This window comes from Cavia porcellus, unplaced genomic scaffold (assembly GCF_034190915.1).
Source record: "Cavia porcellus strain 051 isolate PalLab524CR breed Dunkin Hartley unplaced genomic scaffold, mCavPor4.1 scaffold_16, whole genome shotgun sequence".
NCBI lineage: Eukaryota > Metazoa > Chordata > Mammalia > Rodentia > Caviidae > Cavia > Cavia porcellus.
The window spans coordinates 63648456-63669380 of record NW_026947499.1 but is presented as its reverse complement, the minus strand read 5'-3'; the positions used below and the strand labels follow the sequence as shown (position 1 = coordinate 63669380).

Here is a 20925-nt window from a genome sequence, read left to right as displayed (position 1 = left end):
TCACAAAAGACCAAGACAGCACAGCTGTATTCAATTTAAAGGACAATAATAATAATAATGGCTGTCATTTCATCAAGCTTCAACAATTCTACAAACAGGAATGATGAGATGAAAGAAGTGAAAGGACTTGCCAGTAAGCCTGCTAGCCTATGAGGGCACCACAGCCATAACTCAAACCCAGGCCTTTCTGCTCCCAGAGTTCATATTCTTTCCATATAGTGCATCAATTATAGCTCACACATTTACTGTATGTCCCAAATTTATGAGGCCATTGGAGGTAAATTACATGTAAAGAATCTGATCTTAAAAAGAGAAAAATGGTTGACAACAAAGCACAAAGGTCTTGGAAAAATGAAATGAGACAGAGGAATCTGGTGAAGAGCAGCTCTGCCATCTCCTCCTGGGGTCCCCATGCTCCCTCCTGCCCTCCTGAGTGTCTTCTTCACCTCTTTTCCTCACACTGACAGCAGAGGTGGTTTATACCTTGCCAGTCCTTCCACTCACCATTATACCTCTCTCTGTGCTGAATTCCCACAGCAGGCTGCAGTACACTGACCAACTGCTTCTGCCCAAAAAGCACTTACTTGTTTTGCAGGGTAGCCCATGGAGAGCAATTCTTTCTCTCAGAAACCCAGGCTCTGCGGAGGAAAGAAAACAGCACAAAACTCCCACTGCCACCACTTGTTCCATAGATCTCTTGTGCCCTCAAAGTCCCCACATGCGAGAACACCCTACCCTCAAACTCACCTCTATGTTCAGCCATCCCAAGCAAGCATTCCTCACCCATATTACCCCCTTTCCTTCTGTCCATCTTATTCCTCTCCCTCCAGTTTAACACATCAAGTCAGTTCTATCCAACTGTAGCATACACAGCAGGAGACTCACTTTTCAGGCAAATCATTATGAACAGTCCCTTCAGAGCACTCACTGCCTACGCTCATTTGCTTTTTTCATCTCTGATTTCCTCCTCTGGGACATGGGTGAGAGGAAGAGGACTGCAGGGACTTAGGTGGCTGAATTTTCTGGTTCCTAAGACAAAGCAAATGACATGCAACTTTGGTTTATTACTCTACTAGACCAGGAAACATAAATGTCTACTACACTGAGTTACTTGAAAAACACAAATTACAAACACAAAGCCCCAAGTACTTCCTACATATGGTATAAATGGTGGAATTTCATAACAACTATTGCTGTGAGGAAATACTACCTTTCCATTTCAAATCATACTCCTTTTAGCCCTGGCCAGTCTCTATAGAAGCAAAGCAACTGCTTTCAGCTGCCCAAAGACATGGTAATTACCTGCTCAAGTGGAGACCCCTGAAAATGGGAATCCTGCCCCATCCCACACTTTTAGCTAGAGTTCACACACCGTCATTCCAGCTCCTTCCTGGGTTTTGGTCAGGGGCTCTTCTGGTGGTCAGTGTAGGGTAATGGAAAAGGAACAGTATGCAAGGTTAGAAGACGGGTCAGAATCAAAGTTCCATCACTGAACTGAATGAAAGTGGAGGAGCAGGCAAAGGGGCACCTAAGGGCGTGTATTTTATGTTATAGACCTTGTGGCTCTCCTGCCAGCAGACGTGGAATGTTGGCTGTGACCAGAGGCAGAGGATTCTAACTTCTTTAGGATGTATTTTCCACCCTATGCTTCAATATCCTCATCTATAAAGTGAATATAATACAGTTTGTAGGATGATTGTAAGATTAAATAACCAGCAGAAAAAGTCCTACCACACTGCTGAAGACATAAAAACAATAACTGGGTACCTTCTCTTTCAGTATTTCAAGGCTCAGCACAGTGAGTTCATGTATTTTATTTAGGTCTATCTCCCTTTCCTGTTCCTGCCATGGCTTCCCACAAAGCCTCTTTCCCTCTTTTACCAGTATCCACTTGACTACCTGTCAGATCTGGAAGCGCCCACCCTACATTCCACAAACATTCAAAATTCATTGTTTAGTTTCACATTCTGAAACTAAAAACCACTCATCTTCATTAAACAGAGAAATTCTGGCCTTCTTCGCCATTCTCACTGCCAATTTGAGATTGTGTGACAAGGGATGATGTTTGCAGAGGATGTCAACCATCAATTCAACCTGATGTTGAGTGAAAGGGTTACCGTTCTTCCCTATTATTCACAGATGCAAAATATTCCACAACCAGTTACATGAAGCTCTGACATATAGTCTAAATGCAGACCCTAAAGCAGAATTAGACACACAAGACTCCACGACAAGGATGGTAAGGATGTGGTATCAGCTCTGGTGGCAGAATAGGGACCAACAAGCAACCACAGTTTTCTTGCTGATCTCATACAAATCTTAAAACTCCTTTCCCAGGGCTCCAAGCAGCCACTATTCATCAGTCAGAGTCATCACTGGGGCTCAAATCTACTTGCCACGTATTAAACCAGAACTCTAAAACCCAGTACTACATAAAGGACAACAACATTTGCACTGTAATAATCACACTTTGGGCAGTGAATATACAAGGTCTCAATGACACATGCACAACATGCTGTGTACCTACAAAATGCTCTCAGCAATTATGGCAGAACTCTGGAAGTAGTATGTTTAGGGAATTAAGGATCTAAGCTGTAATGTTCTTAATAACTCAAGAGTAAGCAGAAAACTCTTTACATGTAAATTTCCTAAAAACTCTCCTACAATTATACCTGAATGCATCATTAGTTTATTACTACAGTATATGCTATACATAATTTTTGGATGATTAAAAATCTTATACAGTCCAAGACAATGATTTTTTAAAATATTACTACTGTACTACTACCAAAGACAATGACAATAACAGGAGTACCGGGTGACACACACTGAGCAGTACTCACTATGCACTTGGCACTCTGCTAAGTGCTCATGCAGTACCACTCATTCACTCAAATCACAAAGCAATCTCATGCTTTACACCAAACAATCCCACTTTTACAAATGAAGAGGTGGGAGCTACTTGCCTAAGGTTGTGTCCTTCTTCAGCAGCAGAGCTGATTTCAACTGGCCCCTGCCTTACCTGCCCTCCAATGACTGACATTCCTAGATGGGACATAAACATGTAGGTGAGCTGAATAAAAACCTTTTTCAGCATTAAGTAAGCCAGTAAATATTCTCCCCAAACTATGTATTTTGAGTAGTAAGTAGTTATTTATCATAAAGGAAAGTATAACCTAAAACTTGTCAATGGGGTCCAAGTTTACCTAAGTAGCCAATACCACTCAAAGACACTGTATCAGGAATGCCATAATTAAAGCAGAAAATCAGTGAGCTTCAATATGGGAATGTCATGAATGAGGAAGATCACACTCCTACTCCTGTGCAATCCATAGATGGAAACTAAATCAAAAACTCTATTGTTGCTTTGGGGGTTTTGTTTTGCTTTGTTTTACTATTAGATTGGAATGCAGTGATAACTACTGGCTCACATATTGCACTTACTAAATACCAGTTAACTGACCTGCCCAGCAAGTCACCTAATTGGGTCTCTTACTCTCAGTGTTCCACTCTCAAAGCCACTAGATTCAACATGATAACAAGTCATGCACAGATTTGGGCTATCACCAAGCAGGAAATGAGAAACATATTCTGAGGGAGTTAGAAAGCTGCATCTCTGGTCATAGCTAACCTTCTACCTCTGCTTCCCAAGCTCTGAAATGCTGCTGGGGGTGGGGAGAACCACCTGTAGGTCCACAACAAAGCAGACACACCCTGACGTGCACTTTGCCCTGCTCCTTCTCTTTCAAGGATCAGCATCAGGACCCCTCAACACAAGTTCTACCTGACGGTGAGCCAGCACGAAGAGTCAAACAGACACCTCAGGAAAATAAGCTGTCACTGGTAACAAAGAAAAACAGATGAGGGAACCAGATACATTGTGATAGAGCCTTCAAGGGATGCTCAAGTCTAAAAGTGCCTTTGTCTGTGGGCACAGGGACCTCACATTCAATTAAATGCTTTTCCTAGGCTGATTTCTGTTTTGGAATTTAGAGGGAAAACAGTCAAAGTGTCTAAGGATAACAATACTAACCCTTTAGAGGCCACAGTCCAATCCTTGAGTAACTAGGGAGTGCTGGCAGTTAAGCCTCCTCCGAGAAAGAGACAAGCTACGCCTGCCTTAAATCAGTCTGCTCCATTGCTAGCTGGGCTAGACCTTCAATCTCCACCTCCTCCCTTCTGACCTTTGCCTTCCCAGCTGCCCAGGCACTCCCTAAATGCTAGGCAATTATACGTGCTGGTCACCACCTAAAAACACTCAATGGAAGAGGTTCCTGTTAAGCTACAACTAGCCAGAAGACTCAGAGAAGGCAACTACATACAATCAGAAATAGAAAATTACCTTCAAATGTTAATTTGCCATTTCTCAGATGTGATAGTCCATACTTACAAAACGCCAAAAGCCAGGTGATGCATAAAGAAAAGAGGTTTACTTAGCTCACGGATTTGGAGGCTGACAGTCCAATGCTGGGTGGGCCCCTCAACTCAGTTTTGGTGAGGGCATCCTTAGTTATGTCACACCATAATAGCTGGCACCAAGGCAGGAGCACAGCTGAGAGACAACAGACAAGAGAGCAAAGAGGGGAACAAGTCTCCCAGAAGGTGGCCAAGGGGATCCCAGGACGATTAGACAACTACCTGAGCCTTAATCCCAGCCTAGGTTAGCATCCCAATGACCCAAGCCCCACTCACAGGCCCCCCCTCTTAAAGATCCCGCTGCCTCACAACACCATCATGCTGAGGACCAAGCTTCCAAAAGTAAGCCTTCAGGTAGGAAACAAGTCTTTTCAAACCAAAGCAATGGAAATGTTTACATTTCTAATTTAGAAACCTAAGGTCCCATTTTGCACAAAGGATAAACAGTGTGTATACTGTAAAATTCACCACAGAAAAATATGGAATATAGAATATTTAAACTGGAACAACTTAAGTTTCAAACTCTGCAGCAACAACAGCACCTTGAAGGGTTTCTAACTCCTAAGAGTCAGCTTCTAAGTCTAGAGCTTGTGGGATGATGTTTTAAAAAACTGATCTGCAGCAAGCAAATTTCTTGATCTCATTTTTTAAACTCTGTACTTTGAAGTACTTTAAATTATTGTATATTTTCTGATTAATAAATCATGCCAATTTTTAGTAAAACATTCACATAAATATAGATGACTTTCTGAAATCTGTTTCTAACTTGACTGAGAGAACAATTCATTTCAGGACTTCTTATAAGTTAAACATGAAAAACATTGAAAAAAATATTCTTTAGGAAGTAGTCAATACTATTTGCTACTGTCCTGTTGAGTCTTTTCCGTAATAGTTGTTCTCCTTTTCTGTTTTTGTGTTTGAAATTAAAAAAAAAATTCCATGGAATCTTACATTTCTGCCTAAAGTATGTAAACTACCCTATACATAACTTCATATTATAAATATTTGTCAATATAATATTGTTTCTCAAATGCTGGTGGGACAGTGGGAAAAAAAGAACCCTTCTCCACTGCTGGTGGGAGAGTAGAGTGGTAAAACCACTGTGGAAATCAGTGTGGAGATTCCTCAAAAAACTAGGATTGGAAGTCCCATTCAACCCAGCTATTCCCCTTTTGGATATTTTCCCAGAAGAATTGAAAACACTATGCTACAGTGACATATGTGCTCCTATATTTATAGCAGCACAATTTATAATAGTTATATCTTGGAAATAATCCAAACATCCATCAACTGCAGAATGGATAAAAAGATGTGATTTTTGTTTGTTTGTTGTTTTGGTAACAGAAATCAAACTTGGGACTTTGTGCTTGCCAGGCAGGTACTGTGCTACTGAACTATATTTCCAGCCCCAGATGCGATATTTTTATACAATGGAGTACTACTCATTTATAAAGAAGGATAAACTCGAGGCTATTATGGGTAAATGAATGTAACTTGAGACCATACTCGTAAAGTTAAATAAATCAGACTCACATGTATAAACATCATATTGTGTCCCTAGAGAGTAATAAGATTCAAATGTACAAACATATTGTGAAAGTAAAAGGGGAAGAAACTGCTCAAAAGTAAAGAATAACTGGGATGGGAGAAAGGAGAAAAGAAAGAAGAGAAAATATATATATCTGATAATTATACTCCTAATCTCTATTATTTCATCAAAAAGAATGGTTTGTGCTTTCATCGTTTTGATCGTTTCTTCATGCCTATATCTTATAATCTGAGCACCTATTCTGAAGATAACAATACACAATACATTAACCATTGTTACTCTCCTATCACTTTGTTTTGAAATTCTATATCATTGTTTTTATTTCTTAAAAATAAAAAAAACCTCAAAATACAAAAACTCTTAAAAAAGTAAATAGTTTCCTCAAACAGATTGAATACATAAGAGTTAAAATGCAAATGAATAAAAAGCCTCTAATTTCATAAAAGAATCATATTTATATAATAAATGTTCTTCATTATATATATTCATTATGTTTACATACTATATATTTATATAATTGAATGTTCACTATATTTATATTTAAATATTAGTGTAAAATGAGAAAAAACATCAAATTTTACAAGCACTATATTACTACAAAAACTGAGGTCAGATCTTCCTTTTCTAAATCTTTTTTTAGCAACAGATCTTATACATAAATCATAGTTTTGTATAATTTGATATCTAGCTGCTGACTTTTAAGATTCAGTAAATTTGCCCATAGTCTTTCAAGGAGGAAAATTCCATCAGTCTTTTTATTCCAAAGCTGTTACAGGTTTGTGTATAACCCCCAAAGTATTCAAGTCCTAATTCTCCATACCTGTAAATATGACATTATTTACAAAGGATCTTTGCAAATGAGCAAGTTAGGACAAGGTCATTACAACAGGGTCTACTTCAATATGACAGTATCTTAAAGGAGAAACACAGAGACAGAGACACACATACCAGCACACAGGGAAGGCCAGGTAAAACACTGTACCAGACTTGTACACAGGAAGAAGTTCCATGCAACATAAACATAAGACACCAGGGCAATATATTGACAAAGCAATTAATTTCAGGAATGCCATAGGTTGTCAACAAATTCCCAGAAGCCAGGTGAGAAGTGTGGAACAGATTCTCTGGACAGCAAGCAAAAGAAATAACCTAACCAAAATCTAAACTTGGGCGTCTAGCTTAGAGAATGATGAAATGAAGTTTTTGGCAGACCATTCCTTACTTTTCTACTGTAAATTTGTTCATTAACATTATAGGAGCCAGTTGTGCTCTTTCAGTACCATTACCTGAGGGACAGGAAAAGCAATCTATGTGTTTGCTCATTAGGTATGACAAATGGCAAGGAATGTGCATGTGTGCAAAAGTGGCAAAACAGGATCTGTACTCACCTTATGTTCCATCTGTTTTTGTGTCTGTCCACCTGAGCATCACAGAGGGTCCCACAGACCCACATCACTCCAGAATGTTTTTAAAAAAAAAGTTTTCTTTTGATTTTTTCGGTAGAAGTAACCCAATTCAGTACAACAGCACATGAAAGATTTGTAAGTTTTAGAAGAGGTCAAAAGTGAATCATCAGATTACTCGTGCATGGATGATAAAGATAGTTCATTATAATAAAATACATGCTTTCATAACAGCAGTAGTGTGAGTGTATGATAATGATGATGATGATAATGACTCTGATGTTGGCCATGTGAGCCAAAGTTCCTGTGTCAATGAAATGGAGCAAGGATTAACTGATATGGGCACAGGGAATGCCGACCTCCTTGATTCAAACATGAAGAAAACAGCAATGTGAGAATATATTTGACTAATCAAAATGCTGCAAAATGACCAGGCAACCAACTGGTACAATCCAATGTTAGAAATAGGTCCAAAAATATAGTAAAGGTCTTGGCAAGAGTGAAACACTGGACAGAATGCCAGCATTACCATTCAGTGTTGGAAATTGTAATAAATGAACTGCTACCAGATGCTGTGAAATACGTAAAGGCTGAAATGTAAGTAAAATGTTCTGTATGCACCAATAGCAGATTCAAAAATGAATCTATTGAGCCTGCGGAAACTTTCACCCTGACCTGGGGACCCAGGCCAGTTTCCTACCGGACCCGGGGATCAGGCCAGATCAGAGACTGTGGCAGCGGTGGCTAGGAGATCCGCCCAGCCTGAGGAGACACTCTTCCTGGCCTGAGGAGCAGGCCATAGTTCCCTGCTGGGTCCAGTGAGTGGGGCCATCGCAGGGTACCCCATCCCAGGCTGGTGGATCTCTCGCCCACACCTGGAACAACACTTGAAGCTTCCAAATACAAGAAAATGACAAAACGAAAGTCTAAAATGCAATCTCAAACATCCAGCCCATCCCAAGAAAGTCCAGGAGGCATGTGCATAGAAAAAAACACATGCCACATGACTGAAATACCTAAAATAATGGTAACTGAAATAAAGAAGCAAGTATGGGAAGCCTTGAAGGAATTCAAACTAGAAATATTCTCTCAGATGAAAAAAGAATTGATAAAAGAAATGAAGCAGATGCTAAACATAGCTAAAGAAGAGGCAGTTAAAAAATTAGAGGAACTAAACAGAAGGATAGAATCCCTGGATGAACAGTATAGGAAGCAAACAGAATACATAAAACAGATGCAAAGAGATATACAGGAAATCAAAAACTCCATTGAAAGTTGTAAAAACCGCCTCATGAATGTGAAGATAGAATCTCAGACCTCGAAGACAAGATTGCAACAAGTGAACAGGAAAGAAAAGATCTTCTAAAAATAACAAGAAATCAGGAAATAACAATTCAACACCTACAGGATGACACAAAGAGAAACAACATAAGATTGATAGAGATAAATGAAAAAGAAGGGGACAACATAAAGGATGTCAAGAGGATATTTAGAGAAGTAATAGCTGAAAATTTCCCAAACATGAGACTGGAAACTGATATCAAGATCAATGAAACATATAGATCTCCAAATAGTCACAACCAAAATAAATCTACAACCAGACATATAATAATGACCATCTCAGAAATTGAACAAAAGAATAGAATATTAAAGGCTGTCAGAGAGAAAAGACATCACCTATAAAGGAAAACCTATCAGAATTACAACAGACTTCTCAGCACAAACAATAAAGTCAAGAAGAGCATGGAGTGATGTATTTCAGATCCTAAAGGAAAATGATTTTCAACCGAGGCTGATGTACCCTGCAAACTGCCCTTCGAATCTGATGGAGAAATACGATACTTCCATGACAAAGATCAGCTGAAACACTTCATGATCACCAAGCCAACCCTGCAAAGAATACTGAAAGACAGCCTAGATACATTTAGGAAAAAACCACTAAACAAAGCAGACAGTTGAACAGAGCAGAAAGATAAACATGCAACACCAGAAAGATAATATGTCAACAATAAACCAATTTATAACAGTTCTTACTATTAATGTAAATGGTCTCAATACACCAATTAAAAGAAACAGACTGGCAGAATGGATCAAGAAACAAAATCCAACCATATGCTGTTTACAAGAAACCCACCTAACTCAAAAGGATACTCACAGACTCAAAGTCAAAGGATGGAAAACAACATTCCATGCAACAGGAACCCCCCAAAAAAGCAGGGGTAGCTATTCTGTTTGCAGACAAAGTCAACTTCAAGCCAATAATGATTAGAAAGGATAAAGCAGGTCACTACATACTGGTTAGGGGAAAACTCCAAGAGGAAGATATAACTATCTTAAATATATATGCACCAAACTCCAGAGCACCCAGTTATATAAAACAAGTACTAACAGAAATGAAAAACCAAATCAGCAGTAACATAATTCTGACAGATCTTAACACACCATTGACACCAATGGACAGATCAACCAAACAGAAAATCAACAAAGAAATAAAAAAACTGAATTGCACCTGTGAACAAATGGACTTAATACATATATACAGAGTATTCCACCCAACAACAACAGAATACACATTCTTCTCAGCAGTACATGGGTCATTTTCTAAAATAGACCATATATTAATTCACAGAACACATTTAAATAAATGCAAAAGGGTTGAAATTATCCCTTGCATGCTATCGGACCATAGCACAATGAAATTAGTAATTAACAATAAAAGATACTGCAAAAATCCCACAAACACATGGAAACTGAATAACACACTCCTGAGTAATCAGTGGGTCACAGAGGAAATTAAAAAAGAAATTAAGCAATACCTACAAACAAATGAAAATACTGATACAACTTACCAGAATCTATGGGATGCAATGAAAGCCATCCTCAGAGGAAAATTTATTGCACTGGGCTCCCACATCAGGAAAACAGAACGAATACAAATAAAATAACATGATGCTACACATCAAAGAGCTAGAAAAAGAAGAGCAAGTCAAGTCCAAAGCCAAAAAATGAGAGAAAATTATAAAAAACAAAGCAGAAATCAACACAATAGAGACTAAGAAAACAATCCAAAGAATCAACAAATCAAAAAGTTGGTTCTTTGAAAGAATAAAATCGATAAGCCCCTAGCCAACCTTATTTAAAAAAGGGAAGAAAGAGCTCAAACCATGCAATAAGAAATGAAAAAGGTGAAGTCACTACAGACTCAATAGAAATACAGATTATTAACACCTATTTCGAAAACCTCTACTCTCAAAGGTTTGATAACACAGAAGAAATAGACAGATTTTTAGAAACATATGAAGTACCAAAGCTAGATCAAGAGGATGTAAAACTGCTGAATAACCCAATCTCTATCAATGAAATTGAACATGTAATTAATTCCTTACCTACAAAGAAGAGCCCAGGCCCAGATGGATTTACTGCAGAATTCTACAAGAAATACAAACAAGACCTAATACCGACATTCCTCAAACTCTTCAATGAAACTGAAAGGGAAGCAATCCTTCCCAAGTCATTCCTGAAGGCAAATATTACTCTAGTACCAAAACCTGGGAAAAACCCAACCGAAAAAGAGAACTACAGACCAATCTCCCTAATGAACACAGATGCAAAAATCCTCAATAAAATATTGGCAAATAGGATGCAACAAATCATCAAGAAGATTATACACCATGACCAAGTGGGATTCATCCCAGGCATGCAGGGATGGTTCAACATATGTAAATCAATAAATGTAATCCACCATATCAATAAAGCCAAAAGTAAGAATCACATGATCATTTCCATAGATGCAGAAAAAGCCTTCGATAAGATCCAACATTCATTCATGATAAGAACTTTACAGAAAATTGGAATAGATGGTCTTTACCTCAATATAGTAAAGGCTGTCTATGACAAACCAACAGCCAGTATCATACTAAATGGCCAAAAATTCAAAGCCTTTACTTTAAAATCAGGCACAAGACAAGGATGTCCTTTATCACCTCTCCTATTTAATATAGTACTAAAAGTACTATCCAGAGCAATTAGACAAGAGAGAAAAATAAAAGGGGTAAAGATAGGAAAAGAAGAAGTTAAATTGTCATTATTTGCAGATGACATGATACTCTACATAGAAGACCCCCTAAACTCCATTGAAAGACTCTTAGATATAATAAATAAATTTAGTAATGTAGCTGGGTACAAAATCAATAATCAGAAATCAATAGCATTCCTATACACTAACAACAAAATCACAGAGAGAGAAATAAGAGAAGCCACACTCTTCACACTAGCAACCAAAAGAATGAAATATTTAGGAATTACTCTTACAAAAGAAGTGAAAGACCTATACAGGGAAAATTATAATACACTCAAGGAAGAAAATGAAGATGATCTCAGAAAATGGAAAGACATCCATTGCTCATGGATTGGAAGAATAAACATTGTGAAAATGGCCATTCTCCCAAAACTGTTATACAGATTCAATGCAATCCCAATAAAAATACCATCAACATACCTTATAGATCTAGAGAAATCACTCCTAAGGTTCATCTGGAACCAGAAGAGACCTAGAATATCAAAGGCAATTCTAAGCAACAAAGGCAAGGCAGGAGGCATCACAATCCCTGACTTGAAGTTATACTACAAAGCAACAGTAGTAAAATCAACATGGTACTGGAATCAAAACAGAGCAGAGGATCAATGAAATAGATAAGAAGATACAACCACAACTACAAACACACTCAACCACCTTATCTTCGATAAAGGAGCCAAGCAGGTTCACTGGAAAAACGACAGTCTTTTAAATGGTGTTGGAAAAACTGGCTCTACATTTGCCGAAAACTAAAACTCGACCCAAGCCTATCACCATGTACTAAATTAAAATCTAAATGGATTAAAGATCTGAATATTAAAACAGAAACACTAAATCTATTGGAAGACAAATTAGGTAGAAACCTTGAAGACATAGGGGTAGGTAGAGAATTCATGAACAGGACTCAAACTGCACGGGAAATACTTCCCAGAATCAATAACTGGGACCACCTCTTATTAAAAAGTTTCTGTAAGTCAAAAAAAATCTCCAGCATAGTGAAAAGAAAACCCACATATTGGGAAAAGATCTTAGTGAACTCCCCCTCAGACAAGGGACTTTTGTCTAAAATATATAAAGAATTAAAAAAAATCAGACCCCCAAAATTCAAAGACCCAATCCAAAAATGGGCATCTGAGATGAATACACACTTCTCAGAGGAAGAAATACAAATGGCAAATAAATACGTGAAAAAATGTTTATCATTATTGGTTATTAGGGAAATGCAAATTAAAACCACACTGAGATTCCATCTCACTCCTGAAAGGATGGCCAGGATCAAGAAAACCAACAACAACAAGTGCTGGAGAGGCTGTGGGGAAAAAGGAACTCTCCTACACTGTTGGTGGGAGTGTAGACTGGTACAACCTTTGTGGAGGTCAGTCTGGAGATTTCTCAAAAAGCTGGGATTGGAAGACCCATTTGTTCCAGCTATTCCACTTCTAGGCATCTTCCCAGAAGAACTGAAAGCATCATACCAAAGTGATATATGTGCACCTATGTTTATAGCAGCACAATTTGTAATTGCCAGATCTTGAAAACAACCCAAATGTCTATCAACTGAGGAATGGATAAAAAAGCTGTGGTACTTCTATACAATGGAGTACTACTCAGCTATAAAGAAGGATCACATTGAGGTATTTATCAATAAATGGGCGCAGCTTGAAACCATACTCATAAGTGAACTAAATCAAACTCGCATCTGTGAACTCCGAATAGTTTCCCTAATGTAGGAAATGAATCAAATATATAAAAGTACATGATAACCATGATTCCCCATTATATGGTCTTGAAGCCTTATAAAATTTTCACTCATTAATTGGAATGGCTTTATTCTGAGCTGTTTATTATGCCCAGTGTTGCAATGAATAGCTACTTTGAAGAAAATAAGACATAATAACAGCTAGTGCCGATTTAATACCATTTTGTCTTAAAGCTGCACCAAACTATGGTTCTTCTGTCTCCATTGATTTTATCATGTTGTAACTTGCTGGATTTTATCGTATGTGGTAGTATAAATAAAAATTGTTATAGGCAAAGAGATAATATTGAAACCATTGATCATTTTTTCTGTTAGCTGGTTCTAAATACTCTACAATGCTTTCATCCACTTGAATGGTGTTACACAGTCTTGATATGTTTGATACTATAGCATATGAAGTTATATTCAAATATTTCAAAGAAAAAAACACTATGGTAACTACTATTAAGTCGGGTTATTTGGTGGTGAAGCACTAGGTTGCTGAAAGTGTCATGCTTTAATCTGTATTGTTATGTTGTTATGCCCCCTTTTATCTCATCCTCTCCCTTATTCATTAAAAAATTATTTAATTTTTAAAAAAAATATCAACCAATAAAAAATGCTGCTGGGTCTGTAGGGAAAAAGAAACCCTTTACAACTGTTGGTTAGACAGTAGACTAGTACAAACACTGTGGAAATCAGTGTGGCGATTCCTCAAAAAATTAGGAGTAGAGGTCCCATTCAACCCAGGTATTCCCCTTCTGTGTTATCTTCCCAGAAGGATTGAAAAACATCACACCACAGTGACATATGTGCAACCATAAGATTCAAAATATACAATAGTCACTGTGAAATGGGAGAAAACTGTTCAATAAAAAGAAGAAACTAAGATAGGGGAAAAGAGAAAGGATAGAAGGGAAAAGAAAAAAATGCAAGTTAGTTATACCATTAGTGTCATTTAGTTCACTGAATAAGAAAGGTTGTGCTAATATTGATTGAAGAAATTTTTATGCCCATATTTTGTACTTGAGTGAATAAACATAATGATGTGTAACTTATCAACAATTGTTATTTTTTCATTATTTTGTAGTGAAAATTTGTTTTACCTTTTCTTCTTAATATTAACAAATAAATTTAAAAAAATGAATCTATTATGACACCTCATTAGCTGAGCTGAAAACATTCATAGGTTTGCTGCACTTAGTACATGTTTCTCATAATCACAGGAATGTAAAAGACTTACAGAAAAGTGATGGGTCAAAATATGGCATAAAAATTTATCTTTGTAGATGCAAAGATTTATTCTTTCAATTTAGACATTCCTGGAACTCAACCATCAGGTCCTTATTCACACTGTAGCAAATCCAGTGATGAACAGACTTGTTGCTCTCATCTCCCAAATGACTCAGAATGTTGTATCTGACAACTGGTTTACCAGTTTCCAATTGTTGTTACATTAGTAAAATGGAGCACAAATTGACCAGTATAGGAACTGTAGGCAGGAACCAAGTAGAAATTCCAAACGAAATCTTACAAAATAGACAATTGCAAAGTACAATCTTTGGATTCAGAAAAATATAACACTGGCCTTGTATATGAAAAGAACTGCTGATATCTACATTTCATCATGATGGAAATGTTGATAGGGAAACTCTGACAAAGCAGAAGCCTGAAATGGAAACTTTCTATAACAAAACCAAAGGTGAAGTACACGTTGTTGATGAGTTATGCTGCAACTACAATATCACTTGAAACACAAAGCATCAGCCAATGGTTGTGTTTTATGCAGTCCTAAACATGTGGTATAGATAGTTTGACAGTTTACCAAAAAAAAAGTGAAAAACATCACAGAGAAACTTTCTTAGCAGATTGGGACTGAAGTTCCTAAGAGATCATTTACAGCACAGGAAAAACAAAAATGTTTCTGTCCAGAACTACACAAAAAAATTGCAAAACATAATGGTGAGCTGACAAGTTAACAGGCAGGCACAGCATCACAAAGATCTACTGCAACAACAAGAAAACAAAAGAAACAAAACTATGTCAATTGTGCTTTGCAAGAAAGTACAGGAAAACAAAACATACATGCTATCAGTGTAAGCGATACTTGTGTATGAAGACTGCATTGGGTATGAAGCCAAAATTATTTCAACAACAGACTTTTGTTTGTATTTATATTGAAGTTCATGCTAGTTTTTTGATGTTATCTTTTAAGTTTTGTAAGCAAGTAAACAAATGCTGTAAAAATGTTGATGTCTATTCTAACCACTCATTACATATTTGATATTTTATTTTATTGATATGTTATTTCCATGGTAAGTGCATGTTGTACAATATGGTAGGAAAATCCTGACAAAACAGGAAGAGAGGTGACAAGACTGCCAAACAGGAAAGAAAACCTAAGCACACGTGCTGTCAGTGTAAGACAGACTTGTACATGGAATAAAAGGCAAAGTAAATACAACCACATCCTAAGGATGGACAGTCCAAATAGTCCTCTATCACCCTAAAGAAGTCAGGAGTCAGCAACCCACCCCACTACAGCAAGTCACTATTGTTAAGCATGCTCAATTACTATGTGACTCGCTCCCCCATTTGCTCCTAATTTAGTCAATTTTATCTGAGCAATTAATCTTATTGGTTGACCACAGTTCTATCCTACCTTACGCCCACCTTGCAAATTCTCATTTTTCCCCAACTTTGATCCATCTTACCTCATGACTTTTATTCTATAAAAGTCCCTAGAAAACACAGTCTTTGGCAACCCACTCAGGACCCCTTCTGTCTCTCAAACAGCAGCTTTCTTTCTTTCCATAAATATATTCCACTCTTAACCTCCATTGTTTCCTAAAATTTATTCAATTTTAGAGAACACGAACTCATACTAGACATATAGTAGCTCGGAAGTTTTGTTCCCCTATTATCAGGTATATATTTAATATAATGAAACTTATAAAATTAAAATTAATAATTCATCAATAGAAATATTCTAAAGAAGCAATGTGGGTCTGACAGACCTATGTTTATGTGCCTTGACAAAATTAGTCTTATGTCCCAAGAGTTAAGCACCACAGGTTTTGCTGTTTTGTTGAGGCAGTCCGAGGAAAGGAGTAGCTACATCTTTCTTACCTATTATATCACATCTTTGTCCTTGGACCCCTACTTATTCCTTCTTCTCCTGATCACTTCTAGTAGACACAGCCCTCCTCTCTAACCTGGTCCCACATTCCTGACCCAGGGCCAATGCTCCCACACCACTTGGGCCGAGTAGACAGCTCCCTGGGCAAGGCCCTGCTCACTACAGGCTAAGGAACTCTTGTTCCCCCAAGGTGGGACAGGAGAACTTCTGCTCTAGAAGTTTTGAGCCAGTTGTCTTCCACCAAGGTCTGACTCCTAGCCCGATGACCTTACTAAGTAGTATCTCCATCAAATCAGTTCTCTTCAGCCTCTTCATCTGTAAGATCACAGTAAATAACTTCCTTGTGCACCACAGTGAAGATTCTAAGAATCCAGGCATACTTGCCCAAGCTGTTTGTGACATTAGACTAATTTAGGAAACAACACTACCCATTATGCACAAACATATCCTGACAAGAACTGTTCTGGAGTTTTTTTCTGAGGTTTCCTTACACAGTGAAGTTTCACTGAATCCACTGTAGCTGGATGCTACAGCTTGCCTCTTAATTGCATGTTTAAAATAACCTTGCAAAACACTAAGTATACATTTTACAAGATAATCCTGAGCGAAGATCCTTTGTTCCTCTTCATACCCACCCTTACTTGAAAACAATACCACAGCCCCAGACAAAATTCCACATTTTGCAACTTTGCTTCCAATCTCTCTCTTTTGCTCCCCAACATCCAGGATATAGTGCTATCTACCTCATCTTGCTCTGCCCACCGAATCAGGCTTTCTTCTTTGATTTAGGCTTGCATACCACGTCTGAGCTTAAAGGTGGCAACACTCATTTATGCAATGAGGTACATACAGTGCAAGTCCTTTCCTGATCACCTTGACAAACATTACCTAATATCATCAAAGAGTCTGGTACTTAATTTCCAACCCTTGATTGTTAAACAAACCAGTGCATTAATGAATGTATAGATAGATGGACTCATTAATGAATATATTCAGGAACAAGGACACTGGTTTCCAATTACATCTCAGCTGATTCCAAACTCACTTCCCTATAAAATTGGTTGGGCTTCACTAGAAAATATCTTTCAACTTCCTTCCAACTCCAAGCCTAGGAACTTTAATAAGAAGTAAAACATTTTATTTCTTTTGTGAAATTTGAGTCAAGGCAAATAGGAAGGTAGAGCTTCTTCTGATATCACACACCTCCCTGCAAGACAGGACCTTGAGGATTCCCTGAAGGACAGAAGGCTCCAGCAGCACACACAAAACACATCACTGAGACGCTGAGAACCAAGAGGGAAGTTATCATGAATTTCCTTCAGGGATTTAAGAGTCTACCTTGTCCTGAAAAGAGGGCCATGGGGTTCTCTGTAGTCTGTTACTCCCACCCAAACCTCCTGCATTTGAACCTGAGCGAGACGCACTATGAACTCTCTCCCAAGCTCCAAATCTAACTCAGTTCCTCTCCCTGACATCTTCCCAAGACTCCCACATGCATATTTTATGATTCCTAGCACATTTCCTCCTTATCTGACATTCTGCAATGTCTCCCTCTGCTGCCTATATTATTTCTATCTCTGGTAAGAATATTCCTGAGAGAGGCATGTGTCCTTGGGCTGTACTTTACCATACTAGTTCTACCTAGCATATCTCCCCACCTAATCTACAAATACCTTGAGAATCGAGACCACAACCTCTAGCCTCCACTGATTCCCAGGAGACTAACAAAGCTGGCAAGGTGCAGACACTCTTGAAAGATACTGTTGAGTGAAACAACTAAATGATTTCAATTTTAAAATTAAAAGTAGTATTAACATAATTTCTGAACAAAGTTACCAAGGTCTCCCCTTTTGGGAATAAATTAATTCAGAATAATGAATAATGACATTTCTACACCTGTACTAATTCTCTTAGAAATAACACGCCCCTTCACTGTACCATGAATGACAGCAGTGTTATCAGTTCCACAAGAAATCTGATTTTCTGTTTTCTATGCCTTAATGCAGCATCACTTTTTTTTTTTTTTTTTTTTTTTTTTTTTTGCTAGTAAAGGTAGACTTCACCTAGTGCTAGGGAGGATGAAAGGTCAATCATCAGTCCTTGCTGGTTATTCCAGCTGCTGAAGTTGAGTCCAGGGGAATTACAAGGGAAGGGTACTTCCTTTAAATAGTTTGTTTAAATGAGCTGGGTGTAGTAACACTCTAAGAGACTGAGGAAGAATTATAAATTTGAACCCTATCTGGGCAATTTAGGAGACCTGTCTCAAAATAAATTGAAAGCTGGGGTGTAGTTCAGTGCGGTTTAATCCCCAATATTGTAAGGAAAACATACAGCAATTTGTTTAAATGTACTGCTGACTAGAACACAGCATTTTTCAGAAATCCCTGGGACTTAACTAAGTCTAACTCTAGTCACATTCCATCCTTGTAACTTAATAAATTTCTACCAAAAGCAAACTGACTTGGGAATCAAATCATGGGTTCTTCCACAGACTTGCTGGTCAAGGTTGGGTAGTGAATAAAACAATGCCAAAAGTCAATCTCATCACAGCTGGAGGGAAAACACAGCTCTCCCATGATAGCACGATACCACTTAATGCTGTAAGTCTCATTAGGTGCCCCAATTTAAGAGATGACCTAACCATCTTCATTACTTCTAAGAAACCTTTCTTCCTTTTTTGGCAGTGTCAGGGATTGAACCCAGGGCCTCATGCATGCTAACAAGCACTCTCCCATTGAGCTACACCTCTAACCTCCAAAATCATTATTCTTACACGAGTATAACGTTACATCATCAGAAATGATTTTGATATTACTGGAAAACTGTGTACTCATACAGGGATAATACTACAATTAAGGAGACTCAATGAATGAGGTCTGTCTAAGACCTGAAACATTGGGTCTTTACACAGCAGAAATAACTTAGTGTTTATTAGGGTTGTGAATATGTGGTAATTGAGTGTCTTCCAGCTGAAATGAAACCACAATGAGGAGACCTGAGACATCCCAGTAAAACATTCAGTGAGAAGAATAAATTCACTTTAAGGTTAATAAGCACACTGTTCAAACAAAAGGAACTCATTAAAAGGATTCACCCATGCTTTATGAATTGAAAGACATTTTAAAGCTATGATGCATTTTTTAGTTACTCATCAAAATCTCTCATTTTACAGGCACGAAACTCAAGCAGAGGTGAAACACCTAATCTAAACTTATGTCCCTAGTCAGCATTCACCCCAAAACTTCAGTCTCTCAATTTCAGTTCCATGTGGAAAACATAGCATTAAGTTTAAAAATTAAAAAGGTACAGGGCAGGCATTTTGATTTACTGACAGGATAATCCAAGAAATAATCTTGACTTGACTCTAATTCGCCCATGATTACTTAGGCTTATTACTTTAAAGCATCCCTTCTGCAACCAATAAAATGCTGGTGGAAAAACTACTTAAAAAGCAAGTTAATAGTGAAATCAAAAGCGTCATAGTATTCTTAGTAAGGAGTGCATCTGAATAAGTTTACCCATGAAACATTATATGTTTCTGAAGTGCAACCTCAAGGGGGAAATCGACGAAAGACAGGTATGACTAAGCAACCACAAGTTATAAAAACACCAAGAACTGCCAGCAGTTTGAAAAGGAGGACATGGCTGCATATAAAGATAACTTGGAGGTTGCTATCTATTGTTGGAGAGAGATCTTTTACCATCTAAGGATTTTCACACAATATTTTACTTCATCCTCCACCCCACAGAGTATGGGACAATTTGGTTGAACTAACTGGACAGTCAATTAATACTGGATAGACCAACTTCAAACAATCAATATGGTGACACTTTTGGATGTATCCGATTACACATTAAGAAGTTTTTAAATCTATAGTTTATCTCTTGGCTAAGGAAACCCAAGTTGCAAAAAGCTTATAAAACACACATGCTATCAGTCTTTCACAGTGGGCTATCAAGTATACTACTGAATTTTTCCTTAAAATCTGGTATCGCTGCCTATTCAACTTACAAAAAAAAAAAAAAAAAAAGGAACCAACTTCTTAAATAACAGCTAAAAACAACTAGAGTCCACAATTCTTAGATTCCTAAGATGCAATTCACCACACCATGGGACACACACTTACATATAGATGTAAAATATTTACAGCGCCTGAAGCCAGAAAGTGATTAAACAAACATCCCTCGCCGAACAAGACAAACCTGGTTGTGCTGGGCGCTCAGGTATAAAAGTACAGAAATGTTGGTGGCTGGGAAGAAAGGGTGGAGAGCAGCTCGCATCTGAACTTGTTTCATTCAGGAGCCAGGTTAGCAAACCCAAGCAGCCCCCTCGGTCTCTGGCACAAAACAGCCGACCGAAGGCTCCAAACTAGGAAGACCTCTACGACGCCCCAGCAGCTCCCCAAGTTCCAGAGCCTCTTTGCGGGAGCAGGGGTGCCTGGCTCCATTTTCCCGCCGCGCCCAGAGACTCCCACTCGCCCTCTTTCCCGTCCGGTTCACCGTGGTCCCGCCGTGACAGGTCGCTCGGACCACCTGCCAGGAGAGGACCGCGCCCCGCACAAACTCGCCTCGAGGAGCCCTGCCCACAGGAACCCTCCCCGCTCA

At 38.1% G+C, this 20925-nt stretch overlaps 1 protein-coding gene across 2 annotated transcripts in view; it reads right to left on the bottom strand.

The window, feature by feature from the left end:
- The window catches only part of Sh3bgrl2 (SH3 domain binding glutamate rich protein like 2), a 64493-nt gene that overhangs the window by 43411 nt on the left and 157 nt on the right, over positions 1 to 20925 (bottom strand). The window contains exon 1 of one of the 2 annotated variants that reach the window (XM_063226932.1): positions 20524 to 20849. The exons of the other annotated variant lie outside the window; for it this stretch is intronic. Within the exon in view, the coding sequence (XP_063083002.1) occupies positions 20524 to 20616 (93 nt within the window). The 5' untranslated portion in view covers positions 20617 to 20849. Of the gene's footprint in view, positions 1 to 20523; positions 20850 to 20925 lie in introns of those variants that run through there. 2 annotated transcript variants of the gene reach the window in all.